Here is a 15,873-nt window from a genome sequence, read left to right on the forward strand (position 1 = left end):
TGTCATCACATATCTTCTCAAAATCCCCATGTTATTATTATGTATTTATGATGTGCCAACAAAATAGCAAATAAAACAATATATGCAGTACTGTGCAATAGTTTTACGCAGTTGTGGAAAAATGCTAAAAAGTAGGAATGCTTTAAAAAAATAGAAGTGTTAATAGTATTTTTTTTAAACATGTAACAAAATACAACGTGAATGAACAGAAGAGCAATATAAAATCAATCAATATTTGGTGTGACCATCCTTTGCCTTCAAAAAAGCATCAATTCTTCCAGGTACATTGCACAAAGTCATGGATTTTGTAGGATTATATTCAGGTGTATTAATAACCATTTATACCAAACAGGTGATAATGATCATCATTTAAATATGTAGGTTGAAACACAGTCATTAGCTGTAACAGAAACAGCAGAGTAGGAGGCTTAAAACTGGGTGAGGAAGAGCCAAACTCTGCTACAAAGGTGAGGTTGTGAAAGACAGTTTCACGTCACAGGTCCACCATGGCAAGACTGAGCAACAAGACACAAGGTAGTTATACTGCATCAGCAAGGTCTCTCCCAGGCAAAGATTTCAAAACAGACTGGGGTTTCAATATGTGCTGCTCAAGCTCTTTTGAAGAAGGTCAAAGAAACCGGCAATGTTGAGGACCGTAGATGCAGTGGTCGGCCAAGGAAACTTAGTGCAGCAGATCAAAGACACATCATGGTTTCTTCCCTTCGAAATAGGAATATGTCCAGCAGTGCCATCAGCTCAGAACTGGCAAGACAGTGGGACCTAGGTACTCCCATCTACGGTTCAGGGAAGTCTGGCCAGAAGTGGTCTTCATGGAGGAATTGTGACAAAAAAGCCATAATACCTTCAACGTGGAAACAAGGCCAAACAACTCAAATATAAACAACATAGAAACTGGGGTGCTGAAAAATGGCAGCAGGTGCTATAGACTGATGAGTAAAAAAAATCTGTAACAGAAGGCAGTTCACCGAAGGGCTGGAGAACGGTACAGTAATGAGTGTCTACAGGCAACAGTGAGGCATAGTGGAGTTTCCTCTCAAGTTTGGGGCTGTAATTTCAGCAAATGAAGTTAGGGATTTGGTCAGGATTAATGGTGTCCTTGATGTTGAGAAATACAGGCATATAATTATCCATCATGCAATACTATCAGGCTCCAAATTTATTCTGTAGCAGGACAACGATCCCAAACATACAGCCAATGTCATTAAGAACTACATTCAGTGTCAAAAAGAACAAGGAGCCTTGGAATTGATGATATGGCCCCCACAGAACCCTGATCTCAACATCATCGAGTCTTTCATGAAGAAACAGAAAGATGCGAGGAAGCCTTTATTCACAGAAGATCTGTGGTTAGTTCTCTAAGATTTTTGGAGCAGCCTCACAGCCGAGTTCCTTCAAAAACTGTGTGCAAGTGTATCTAGAAGAATTGATGCTGTTTTAAAGGCAAAGGGTGGTCACACCAAATATTGATTTGATTTAGATTTCTCTTCCGTTCATTCACTTTCTATTTTGTTAATTGATAAAAACTATTAACACTTCTATTTTTGAAAGCATTCTTACTTTGCATCATTTTTCCACAACTGCCTAAAACATATCATATGTAACATATGTTGGGTGATGGTACTATTCCCATAAATGTGAATATAAGATATCACAATCCCCCAAAAATAAGGAAAAGGATATTTACCTGGTCCCAGTTACTCTTTTATAGTTGTCTTTAGAATATACTGCAAGAATGCTCACTCCTGAACCTATATTAACCAGCAACATAGGATAAGGATTATCAAGGCAATATGGCTTCTTCTGACATTGCTCTGGGTCTGTGGGGTTGTCATAGTAGTAGCATTCTGGACGGCCATTAAAGCCAACAGAATCCACATAGAGAAGGCCTTGGATCAAACAATCCAGTTCATCAAGTTTATGGAGCTGGAGGTCAGCTATCTATAAAGAGAGAAACATTAAGTTAATGAATAAGCAGGTGTAAGTAGGGCACAGGAGACCGTCTCCAAATACAAGGTCAAAGAGCTATCAGACGGCACTTTGCTCTGCTGTACATATTAGATATTGCATAACAAAAACACATATAAAACAAAAGTACAGGAGGGAATCAATTTCTACATTGCACTTTGACTGGACAACGAAGATAAATGCTACCAAAGGTTGTTTAATAGACAAGTACGCATAATCGGGCGCCCTTGTATTTGTTTCCAAGTAGCATAACCGCAGACAACACATGTGTGCACAGAATACTATGCACAAATTTCTGATCTATGGATGATTTCCATGTAATAAAGAAACAACTGTAGCCATGATCCTGAAGATCTGTTCTCACATATTAAATCGTAACATAGAGAATAACTGCAACCGGAACCTTTTATACCCACACACATGGTGGATTTGTTGCAGATTTTTCCGCAGCAATTCCGTAACAAATCTGCAGAAAATCCAAAGTAAAATCTGCACGTGTTACCTGCAAATATTGGTACGGATTAACCGTGGATTTTACACCACTGTAAACATGCGCTGTGAACATCCTAAACAAAATGAGCATGTTGCGGAATTGAAAATCCCTTTGAAATCGAAAATTTTGTTTCCCTCCAGTAAAATGTGCTGCAGCCTGTGGATGAGATTTGTTAAAATTTCATCCACATGGGTGGTATTGTAATTGCGCCGATGACGTCAGACTACACCCTTTTCTGCTCTACGATGCCGAGGTCTGTCTATTCCGGTTGTAGTCTGATGTAATCGGCGAATGTGCATTACAGTCGATTAGACCAATGAAACGTCAAGGGTGTACTGCGCATGCGCCGATTACGAAGGAAAGCCGCGCGCTTGTTCAGGAGACTATGAGGTCAGGCATGAACTCGCCTATTACACTGCCTGGCCCCTGTCAATCAATGAAAGAAGAGAGGGTTGGACTGGGGGAAAGAAGACAAAGCATTTTGGAGCAACGGTGATGCCCTCGTTGCTCCAAAATGCTCATTTGCATATACTGAATGAAACGATTTTCTCTGCAAAGGAGGCACTCATGTGAAAAAGGTAATAAATGTTATATTCAGGTTAGCCTACTCTATATTACCCTGTTTCAAGTTTGATAGGTACATTTCAGGTGACAGACTCCCTTTAATAATACAGACCACTCATAAAATATAGGCATACATTAGTCCAGCTTGATGGCTGGACCATTGGACAGTTTAAAATACAATTCAAAGTATTATTCGCTAGAAAGCTCTTGGCCAACAGAATTACATGGGCAGGATGCTACATATGTGTGGACTGTGTACAAGAACAACTACTGATCCGTAGTGATAAATGATGTTGACAGGCACATTAGAAGTTGTGTGCATAATCGTACTGGGTGTATGAATATGGTTACCAAGAAGCAACCAAGGAAATTTAAAATAACGGTCAACACTGTGAAGACCTAAATTGTCAAGATCTTTCTTCGCTGGTTATGCACAGAATAAGTCCTTGGTCTTGGACTGCTATCTTCAGCTGAAGTGGATTCAGGGGCTGGAGCCGGAGGGGGCCAAAAGGCCCTTCTACTGGTTAAGAAGACAGTAATGTAGACGCATGTGATGGTTGATGGAGGTCCATGTTACAAATTTCATTTTGGTGGCACAGGAACTTTAAGTTGTAGATATCACAGTGTTTGCTGAGCATGCGAAGTACATGGATGACCAACAACTTGGAAACCTGAGGATTCTGAAATGTCTACAATTTCTGCTGCTGAAAGAGAACGTTAAATACATTCAGCTATTTCTGCACTTAAAAAAAGATACCACCTGGTCTCCTTTGGATGGTTTCTGCACAGGAACATTTGTATTGTACAAGGAAGTATAGAGATGCAGGGGTGGTGCCATGTTCCTAAGAAGGTACGGAGGTACGTGTGCAGAACTCATCCATGGAAGACCAGAAGAAACTGCATATACAACCTCATAAAGCACGCAGTTATACTTTATAAATGCATATAATATATACCCTGTTCTGTTTATGCCTCTGAGTAGAGACTGTAGCACTTGAGATGTACTGAATTACACACTCTCTAACGTTGCCCCAGGCCCTCACCCTTTGCTCTAATGAAAGTACTCTAACATAGGCGCTTTACTGCTCAATAGAAACTAGGATTAACATCCGCGAGTGTGATCTCGCAGGGGTTGAGGGGGATCAATATGGGGTATATAATAGAAAGTTTTTTCCATCCCAATTCCTGTCACTATGGTAAAACCTTTTAACGAAAAGATCCCAAACAGAAACATATATCAAACTTATCCCTCAACTACCAAACAGAAATATTGGAAACAATCTCATGTGTTCTAGAAAATCATCAGCTGTGCTAAACTGGAGGAGACCCAGAGATTTATTGTTGAGTTTAAAAGGAACATTCCAGGCAAAATTGTGTTTTGCCTAGTTCAGGATCTGAGGGGGCGGAGCATGACACAGGGATTCTCTCTTTGGTGTTCTTTGAAATCCTGTGTCATGCACCGCCCTCTCAGGCCATGTACTAGGCACAATGGAGCACATTTATCAAATTTAGTGCAAAGGAAAGTGGAGTAGTTACCCTTAGCAACCAATCAGATTGCACCTTTAAATTTTAATTTAGAAAATTAAAGCAGGAACCTGATTGGTTGCCATGGGCAACTACTCCCCTTTTCCTTTGCACCAGTTTTGATACATTTCTCCCAATGATCCGGTTTTGCCTAGAGTGTTCCTTTAAGATTTTACAATATGGAAAACTGCTGGCATGTGTGCTAGATAATCCCCTCCAAATACTGCAAAATACAGGAACAGTTTATTTGGGCTAAAGTATCTGAAGTGTGCCGTATATGTGCAGATCTTTCCATATATTTTTGAACCATAGATAGCCCTGTAGCTCCCAGCTCTTCTGCTGTCCATTTGATGAGGCCTGCTCCAAATGGTTTCTTTGTTCCACTTGGTAATAATACAATCAGCCGGGGAGCCCGGTTCTACCGTCTCTTCAGGCACAATTGGTTGCTACGCAACAAGAGGCAGCGAGATCGCCAGCTCTTCAGCTGTTCTGCCTATTTTATAGAGACCAAAGGATTATTCTATTCATTGAACATAGAACAAGGGCTCAGCATTATGCATGTGTGTTCTGCTTCCTAATAAAATAAGAACAATGAGAATGAATCCTGTTCCTTCAGCCGCTGCCTGCAAATACTGCTCTGCAACCTTGTTTACTGTCAAAGTCCTTAAAGCAAGAGTCATTTTAAAGTTGAACTAAAGTGAGCGTCCCCCCTTAAGTAAAGATCCACTTCTAAGTAATAAAAGAGAACAGAATTATCAGCAAATATTTAATGGAGGGGAAAGGCCCGATTTTTGACACCTTAAAAGGAATTTGTCACCTCAGAAACTCCCCTAAACTACAGTAATATGTGAATAGCGTAAAAGACGTGGGTTCTGAATCTGCAATTTTTATCTTTCTACTCACTGGCATTCCCCGCTGTAAGCCCGCAAATAGGCCCTGCATGCACGCGGATGACGAGATAAAGTCCTGGTTCCCCCGAGTCAGATACGCTGCCTAAGAATCACGCAGCGTATTCCACCTGGAACCTGCAGCACATTCCGTCCGAAAAACTTTCTTTTGCGGGTTTTGCATTCCCATTGAATTCAATGGGGAAAACCCGAAACAGAAAACGCAGCATAAATTGACATGCTGCAGACTTAAATTCCGCAGCATGGGCATGAGATTTTCAAAATCTCATCCACTTCGCTGCTACTGTAAATGCTGCGGACTCTCCGCACAGAATTCGGTTGTGGAAATTCCACAGCGTTTACGCTACATAGGACCCGGCCTACGTAGTCCTCTCCATTACATCATTGAGCTAAGAAGACCTCTCTATGCATCAGCATGCAGCGCACGGCCCGTTTGCAGGCTTACAGCGGGGGAATGCAAGTAAGTAAAATGATAAAAATTGCAATTTTTTACAGATTAATGTACTGTAGTTTAGGGGGGTTTTCGGGGGTCAGAGTCTCTTTAAGTAATAACCGTAGGACATCCGAAGATAAGCTAATGTTTTATAGTGCAATATGTCAAAAGTTTTCATTGGTATGGATCTGTGAGCGGACAACCTGCTTATTGCTAGAAATAAGGGCCTTAGCACACTTACGAGCATCCATACTCCTTAGCTTTAACCCTCAAGATTTCCAAACTAATCTTGACCCTCATTGACTCGATTAATAATGGATGACAATAATAATAAGAATAATAATGGACTGTACTTCCACAGTGACAGCTAACCTTTATGTAACTGTATGTTTATCATGTTGTTTTATTTGTGAGATAGGGATAAGCGTCTTCCAAATACCTCTGGCGTCGCTTATCTCAGGAAAAGCAATAGAGTCATCCGATTGCAATCAAAACTGTCGGATCCTTGCTTCCCATGGGTCACCACTAAAATAAGAATCTAATGTTATGGCGGGCTGAAATCACATGTTACAGATAAGAATAAAGACTAGGTACCTGTACCTAAGTTGAAGTGCAAGAAGGAGAATGCTAAATAGACCGACTGGTGGAAGGATATCTCTCAGTTTATTTCCGCTGAATGGTTTTTGCACGTGATTGCGTACGAAAAAGGTGAAACCTACATGTGTTGTCGGTTACATAAATTTGTAATAATACTGCTTGTTATTTTGCCCGTCTACAGGAATTCAGAAATTCTAATAAATCTTGAGATGTTTTCACTTACTTTGCCCTTTGATTTCTGCCTGTTGCTGCCTCTGATACGGAGCCAAGTACTGTACAAGTAGTGAGAGTGTAAACTGAGGTGTGACATTTATCTTGGTTAATAGGTCTGATTACTATAAGAAAGTAAGTAAATTCACACGAGCATGTCTGTTCTGCGTGCGCAAAAAAACAGAGCATATTTCCTGAATTTCATGTCCGTGCCCATTGCGTATCGCATCAGTATGCTTTGCGTGTGGCATCTGTTTTTCACGTCCGTGAAAGAATATTTGTTATTTCTCTGCATTTCTAAGCAACTGATGCAAATGGATGTTGTCCGTGTGCTGTCCGTGTTTCTCACGCACCCATACACTTCAATGGGCGACCACGTCCGCAAAAACGCAGCCATATACGACATGCAGTGAGTTTCACGCAACGGACACTCGCTGTGTGAAAACTCACTTTTGTCTGAAAAGCCCCATTGAAATGAATGGTTCCGTGTTCTGTCAGTTATTTCAACGCAAAGCACACGGACGAGGAACACGCTCGTCTGAATGAGCCTTAAATGTACCAGGCAGAAATCACAAATATGTGAATGATCAAAGACTGCTCAAGAAGTGGCATAATATGTGTGCACTACAGACATCACTATGCTTATCTGTCATATATTACATTACATCAGTTAAAGGAACACCTAAATTTTAGGGAAATTAGGGAGACATTCACAATCTGTGCAAGCCTTGAACTTGCTAGTAAGCATAGTTTGGGCAGCTGCATAGCAACATACCCGGACGTCAGAAGTGACCAAGCGGAGTTTAAAGACCATTCCTTTATTACCTTCATTGCAGAAACCAGCACTTATACCTAGTGTTCCCCTTAAACTGCACAGACGCATGGCTTCCAAGCTCACCCCGCTCAGTTATGGTCAAAGCACAGGAAAGGCGGAAATGCGCCACTGTAGTAGGCAAGGACCACCTTGTCTGTGCTTCACTCTTTCGGCCATGCACTGTCCTGCCTCAGAGGAGTTTTCAGTATCCTGCACATTAGATATATTATTAAATAAAAAAGCATGGGATTGCTAATGTGAGACACATGGAGGCACTAATTTAGTACCAGTAACACTGCCACTAATGTGAGGTACATGGGGTTAGTAATGTGAGGTACATGGGGCTACTAATGTGAGGTACATGGGGTTACTAAGGTGGGGTAAATGGGGTTACTAATGTGAGGTACATGGGGTTACTAAGGTGAGGTACATGGGGTTACTAAGGTGAGGTACATGGGGCTACTAATGTGAGGTACATGGGGCTACTAATGTGAGGTACATGGGGCTACTAATGCGAGGTACATGGGGCTACTAATGTGAGGTACATGGGAATACTGAGGTGAGGTACATGGGATTGCTAATGTGAGACACATGGAGGCACTAATTTAGTACCAGTAACACTGCCACTAATGTGAGGTACATGGGGTTACTGATGTGAGGTACATGGGGTTACTAAGGTGAGGTACATGGGGCTACTAATGTGAGGTACATGGGGCTACTAATGTGAGGTACATGGGGTTAGTGATGTGAGGTACATGGGGTTACTAAGGTGAGGTACATGGGGCTACTAATGTGAGGTACATGGGGCTACTAATGTGAGGTACATGGGGTTAGTGATGTGAGGTACATGGGGTTACTAATTGAGGTACATGGGGTTACTGATGTGAGGTACATGGGGTTACTAAGGCAAGGTACATGGGGTTACTAAGGTGAGGTACATGGGGTTAATAATGTGAGGTACATGGGGTTAATAATGTGAGGTACATGGAGTTAATAATGTGAGGTACATCGGGTTACTAATGTGAGGTACATGGCGTTACTAATGTGAGGTACATGGGGTTACTAATGTGAGGTACATGGGGTTACTGGGGTGAGGTACATGGGGTTACTGATGTGAGGTACATGGGGTTACTGATGTGAGATACATGGGGTTACTAATGTTAGGTACATGGGGTTACCAATGTGAGGTACATGGGGTTACTAATGTTAGGTACATGGGGTTACCGATGTGAGGTACATGGGGTTACCGATGTGAGGTACATGGGGTTACTGATGTGAAGTACATGGGGTTACTGATGTGAAGTACATGGGGTTACTAATGTGAGTTACATGGGGTTACTAATGTGAGGTACATGGGGTTACTAATGTGAGGTACATGGGGTTACTGATGTGAGGTACATGGGGTTACTAATGTTAGGTACATGGGGTTACTAATGTGAGGTACATGGGGTTACTAATGTGAAGTACATGGGGTTACTAAGGTGAGGTACATGGGGTTACTTATGTGAGGTACATGGGGTTACTAATGTGAGGTACATGGGGTTACTGATGTGAGGTACATGGGGTTACTAATGTTAGGTACATGGGGTTACTAATGTTAGGTACATGGGGTTACTAATGTGAGGTACATGGGTTTACTAATTGAGGTACATGGGGTTACTGATGTGAGGTACATGGGGTTACTAAGGTGAGGTACATGGGGCTACTAATGTGATGTACATGGGGCTACTAATGTGAGGTACATGGGGTTAGTGATGTGAGGTACATGGGGTTACTAATTGAGGTACATGGGGTTACTGATGTGAGGTACATGGGGTTACTAAGGTAAGGTACATGGGGTTACTAAGGTGAGGTACATGGGGTTACTGATGTGAGGTACATGGGGTTACTAATGTGAGGTACATGGGGTTACTGATGTGAGGTACATGGGGTTACTGATGTGAGATACATGGGGTTACTAATGTTAGGTACATGGGGTTACTAATGTGAAGTACATGGGGTTACTAAGGTGAGGTACATGGGGTTAATAATGTGAGGTACATGGAGTTAATAATGTGAGGTACATGGGGTTACAAATGTGAGGTACATGGGGTTACTAATGTTAGGTACATGGGGTTACTAATGTTAGGTACATGGGGTTACTAATGTGAGGTACATGGGGTTACTAATGTTAGGTACATGGGGTTACTAAGGTGAGGTACATGGGGTTACTGATGTGAGGTACATGGGGTTACTAATGTGAGGTACATGGGGTTACTGATGTGAGGTACATGGGGTTACTGATGTGAGATACATGGGGTTACTAATGTTAGGTACATGGGGTTACTAATGTGAAGTACATGGGGTTACTAAGGTGAGGTACATGGGGTTACTAATGTGAGGTACATGGGGTTACTAATGTGAGGTACATGGGGTTACTGATGTGAGGTACATGGGGTTACTAATGTTAGGTACATGGGGTTACTAATGTGAGGTACATGGGGTTACTAATGTGAGGTACATGGGTTTACTAATTGAGGTACATGGGGTTACTAATTGAGGTACATGGGGTTACTGATGTGAGGTACATGGGGTTACTAAGGTGAGGTACATGGGGCTACTAATGTGAGGTACATGGGGCTACTAATGTGAGGTACATGGGGTTAGTGATGTGAGGTACATGGGGTTACTAATTGAGGTACATGGGGTTACTGATGTGAGGTACATGGGGTTACTAAGGTAAGGTACATGGGGTTACTAAGGTGAGGTACATGGGGTTAATAATGTGAGGTTCATGGAGTTAATAATGTGAGGTACATGGGGTTACAAATGTGAGGTACATGGGGTTACTAATGTTAGGTACATCGGGTTACTAATGTGAGGTACATGAGGTTACTAATGTGAGGTACATGGGGTTACTAATGTTAGGTACATGGGGTTACTAATGTTAGGTACATGGGGTTACTAAGGTGAGGTACATGGGGTTACTGATGTGAGGTACATGGGGTTACTAATGTGAGGTACATGGGGTTACTGATGTGAGATACATGGGGTTACTAATGTTAGGTACATGGGGTTACCAATGTGAGGTACATGGGGTTACTAATGTTAGGTACATGGGGTTACCAATGTGAGGTACATGGGGTTACTGATGTGAGGTACATGGGGTTACTGATGTGAAGTACATGGGGTTACTGATGTGAGGTACATGGGGTTACTTATGTGAGGTACATGGGATTACTAATGTGAGGTACATGGGGTTACTAATGTGAGGTACATGGGGTTACTAATGTGAGGTACATGGGGTTACTGATGTGAGGTACATGGGTTTACTAATTGAGGTACATGGGGTTACTGATGTGAGGTACATGGGGTTACTGATGTGAGGTACATGGGGTTACTGATGTGAGGTACATGGGGTTACTGATGTGAGGTACATGGGGTTACTGATGTGAAGTACATGGGGTTACTGATGTGAGGTACATGGGGTTACTAATGTTAGGTACATGGGGTTACTAATGTGAGGTACATGGGTTTACTAATTGAGGTACATGGGGTTACTGATGTGAGGTACATGGGGTTACTATGGTGAGGTACATGGGGCTACTAATGTGAGGTACATGGGGCTACTAATGTGAGGTACATGGGGTTAGTGATGTGAGGTACATGGGGTTACTAATTGAGGTACATGGGGTTACTGATGTGAGGTACATGGGGTTACTAAGGTAAGGTACATGGGGTTACTAAGGTGAGGTACATGGGGTTAATAATGTGAGGTACATGGAGTTAATAATGTGAGGTACATGGGGTTACAAATGTGAGGTACATGGGGTCACTAATGTTAGGTACATCGGGTTAATAATGTGAGGTACATGAGGTTACTAATGTGAGGTACATGGGGTTACTAATGTTAGGTACATGGGGTTACTAAGGTGAGGTACATGGGGTTACTGATGTGACGTACATGGGGTTACTAATGTGAGGTACATGGGGTTACTGATGTGAGATACATGGGGTTACTAATGTTAGGTACATGGGGTTACCTATGTGAGGTACATGGGGTTACTAATGTTAGGTACATGGGGTTTCCAATGTGAGGTACATGGGGTTACTGATGTGAGGTACATGGGGTTACTGATGTGAAGTACATGGGGTTACTGATGTGAAGTGCATGGGATTACTAATGTGAGGTACATGGGGTTACTAATGTGAGGTACATGGGGTTACTAATGTGAGGTACATGGGGTTACTGATGTGAGGTACATGTGGTTACTAATGTTAGGTACATGGGGTTACTAATATGAGGTACATGGGCTTACTAATGTGAGGTACATGGGGTTACTAAGGTGAGGAACATGGGGTTACTAATGTGAGGTACATGGGGTTACTAATATGAGGTACATTGGGTTACTAATATGAGGTACATGGGCTTACTAATGTGAGGTACATGGGGTTACTAAGGTGAGGAACATGGGGTTACTAATGTGAGGTACATGGGGTTACTAAGGCTCTTTTCTCATTTGCCAGATCGATCGCATGACGGAAACCTGCAGCAATCGAAGACCCCTTTGACGTATAATGGGGACCATCTGGTTCCGCAGCCATGTTTGTTGTTATGATGGGGAAAAGAGCATTACATGCAGCGCTTTTCTTTATGTCAAAAACTTTGTAATCTGCAGCGGAACCCAACGGACCTCAATGTACGTGAAAGCCAATGTACTAATTGAGCCTCCAACGCAGAAGTGAACATAGCATTATTATTAATTACAGATTAGTCAATTAGATTCAAATAGTAACCCCATGTGCCAAATCATGGTCAAACTGCATTTTTTGTTGCATTTTCTGCAAAATCCCAGAAGAAAAAACAACGCAAATTGACTGCAACGTGTGAACCCTAATTCTAAGCAACCACCGCAGTAACCCTATGTACCTTACAACAAGTAACAGATTTGCCACTTTTGACAGAACATTGCCCAGCTCCCTAACTGCTCCGCTCAGCATTTCTTTTTTCCCCCCAGAATTTTGCAGAAGATTCTAGCTGTTTGAGTCTGTTGACCCTCAGTTTTGGAGTGTAGAGTATTAGGTAAGTAGGCCGCCGCAGAGGCAAGAGAAGCCGGACCTACAGTAATCAGCGGATTGCCATGCCGGCTCCAATTTAAAAATGTTTTTTCTTCTTACTTTTTTTTTTTTAAGCTGACCTACTAAATGTTAGAATGCTCTCGTACTGGTAAGCATCTCTGAGAGAGGACAAAAAACAGGGCGCCACATGGTGCAGAAGTGCTCACCTGGCCTGATGAAGGCGCCTGTCCGGAGTTGAAATGCGTAGCCCCTGCTTCTTTAATAAAGCTGTTATAATTACTTACCTGGGCCTTTCCTGATGGTAGCAGCGCTATACTTTGGTTCTACTTTTTTACATATAACTCACATAGCGCTGGTAAGCAGGCCCTGGTCAGTTGACATTGTACAAGATAGATGGCTGAAAAAAAAATGGTTTCCATATCTTACAAGACACAATGAAAGGGTGACCCCAACAGACTTTGGTACCCTACATGAGCTCCTGATCTGCAGGTTTTTTCACTAACCTGACTAGTGAAAATACCTTATATGTGAAATTAGTGGTATAATAAATATTATGAGCAAAAAAGATCCAGATGTTTTCTTTCAAAGCTGGAATCGCGAAAGGTACATAGTGCTCCACACATCAAGGAAAAATAGACCTCCTATGATAGATCTTCTGAAGGATTCCCTTTACCTTTTCATCTCTTCTTCTAATGTGTTTATTTGTATCCAATTTAATATGTTATTTTTTTTTCTCTATCCCGTTCCTTTTTGTAATGGTTCTTTAACGTTTATTTCGTCAATGTAAGCAAAGCGTGCTTTTAAAATTAATTTCAATGTTTTCATTATGATTAAACTTTGAAACCACTTGTGACACAGTGCCCTTTCCCCTACATACCGTCCTGAAGTCCTCTTCAAACTTGTAGGCCCCACCTCCGGTGGCACATAGTGTAGTGTGCAGGCTGGAGAAGTTTTTCTCACTCCCCATCTGAATGAACCTGTGCATAGCACACGAGGGGAAGCGAATAAAGTGCAAATTGCCCTTGCGGCCGCACATGGTCAAGTTTTTCAGTTCCAGATGGACATCTCGGACACCAGTTTTACCGTACGCTGTATTTGATGTCAGGTATTTTCTTATGCTTTTCAGGTTTTCAACCTCCTCTTGTTCTTCTTCTGCCGTGATATCTTTAGGCTCAAAGTAAACTAGTTTCACCAATGTTCCACCAATGTCCATTCCAAACCATGGAAAGGCTGAAAAAAAATATCCAAATTAGACATAGTGGAATAAAGTTTATTATGTATTCAGAATTTCGTAACAAAAGGAAATTGCCGTCTATGTTGGCCTCTAGCGCAAATATTAAGTAAAGAAAAATGGAAAGAGAGAAGACATTGCCCATCTTAAAGGGAACCTGTCACCAGCATTTCACCTATTAAACCAGTAATACCTGGTGGAAGTGGGTGAAAAATAATTTTTATGTAACCTATAATTATCTTCTAAGTCGGCTCTGTAGCTTTAGTATTCAGTCTTTTTGTGTTCCCGCGCTGTATGCTGATGAGCATAAAAGAGTCATATCTTCGTTTGAAAGAGTCATATCTTCATAACTCGCATTTCCAAGTTTACCCCGCCTCCTTACTTTTGATTGACAGCTCCTCACCTCCACGAGCACACACAAAATTCTGCGCTTGCACATCGATGTCCTGTTCAGGTGCGTGCGCACAATGGGACACCATAGCGGCGCATGTGCAGTAACTAAATATGAGGCCTGGACGAGGCAGCGAAGTGTATCAGAACATACATGACGGGTGCATGTGTGCTATATCAGACAAGATTTTGGCATTCAGGGTGGGCCAGTTTATAAGAAGAGGAACGAACAAGACTGCCGGATCAGAGCGTTATTTGCGGTTGGAGGAGGAGTTTAGAAAAGGGGATAACAGCAATTAACTTTTGACAGCCGCGGCCATCGAGGGGTGAGTAGAGTTCAATAGGTGAAATGCTGGTGACAGGTTCCCAGTATTATTTGTATTATGGATTATAAGAATAGGATACAGCATATTTATTTATCAATATATTGTCGGCACAGTGGCTTGCAACTTTGCCGCACTGGGATCATGGATTCAAACCCAAAAATGTACACTAGTTTCCTCCAAAAAGTCAAAAACATGCTTAGGTTACTTGAGTTCTTTCGAAATTGGCCCTGGTGTGCATGCATGGAATAGGGAAATTAGTCTATGAGCTAGAACCCAGTTATTAATTTTTTCAGAAATTGCCAGGAGGAATAACAGAGAAACAGGACAATGCAGAATTATAAGAAAATATGTTCCAGAATCATTATATTATGGGGAAAAAAATAATTTACTAAAACAGACATGTCAGGAGAGGTGACAGGTCCAGAACAGAGATCTTCTCACTCCTACAGTAGTGCAAATGGTACATTTATAGGCTTCATTGATTCACTGCATATAATATTGCCTTATAACAAACATCCAGACGTGTCCCTAGACCAATATACTCAGTAATCCAAGTCATTATGTACTGGAGAGGATTTTATTCTCCCATTGGCCTCTATATAAAACTGACATAAGAAAAGCCTCCTGTGTATATAAAGGCGACAATATTATCCTTATTACAGCTCCCATAAAGAAATGACGGGCAAGCCCACCCTGCTTCTGAATGCCCTGCTAAGTTGGCAACTAAGACAAAACAGCCAAGTGTTGTGATGTGGCTCTAAATATAGTGGTGACGGCATGTTCACCACATGTAGCTGCTGACTGTTCTCTCTAAGCCCTGGGTGAAATCATGGCCACATCATCGACACAATACACTGAGTTTTAACCCCTTCAGGTCGAAGCTAGTTTTAGTTTTTTCCTCCCCTCCTTTCAAGAGCCATAACTTTTTTTTTTTCCCTTGATATAATCAGGTGGGGGCTTCTTTTGCAGGACAAGTTGTTTTTTCTAATGGCACCATTTAATGTACCATATAATGTACTGATAAACTTTAAAAAGAAAATATTTTTGTGAAGTGGAATGAAAAAAAAAAACAGCAATTCCCCCATGTTGAGTTTTGTTTTCACAATAACATGTTAATTTTTTTCTACTTGTCAATACGATTACGGTAAAACCAAATGTACATTTATATACTTTTACAAAATAAAAAAAAATTGTTAAAAGAAGAAATTGTTTTGTGTCGCCATATTCTGAGACCCATAACCTTTAAATTTTTTTGTCAATGGAGATGTGTAAGGGCTTGTTTTTTTCGGGATGAGCTGCAGTTTTTATTGAAACCATTTTGGAATACATACAAAGTTCT

At 41.5% G+C, this 15,873-nt stretch overlaps 1 protein-coding gene across 3 annotated transcripts in view; it reads right to left on the reverse strand.

The window, feature by feature from the left end:
* Positions 1 to 15,873, reverse strand: part of PANK1 (pantothenate kinase 1) — a 46,150-nt gene that overhangs the window by 13,691 nt on the left and 16,586 nt on the right. For all 3 annotated transcript variants that reach the window (XM_075841211.1, XM_075841213.1, XM_075841210.1), the window contains exons 2-3: positions 13,465 to 13,817; positions 1,706 to 1,959 (exon numbers count right to left, since the gene is read on the reverse strand). In XM_075841211.1, the coding sequence (XP_075697326.1) occupies positions 1,706 to 1,959; positions 13,465 to 13,817 (607 nt within the window). The remainder of the gene's footprint in view (positions 1 to 1,705; positions 1,960 to 13,464; positions 13,818 to 15,873) is intronic.

The sequence above is a fragment of the Rhinoderma darwinii genome, chromosome 11 (genome assembly GCF_050947455.1).
Source record: "Rhinoderma darwinii isolate aRhiDar2 chromosome 11, aRhiDar2.hap1, whole genome shotgun sequence".
In the NCBI taxonomy this organism is placed as follows: domain Eukaryota; kingdom Metazoa; phylum Chordata; class Amphibia; order Anura; family Rhinodermatidae; genus Rhinoderma; species Rhinoderma darwinii.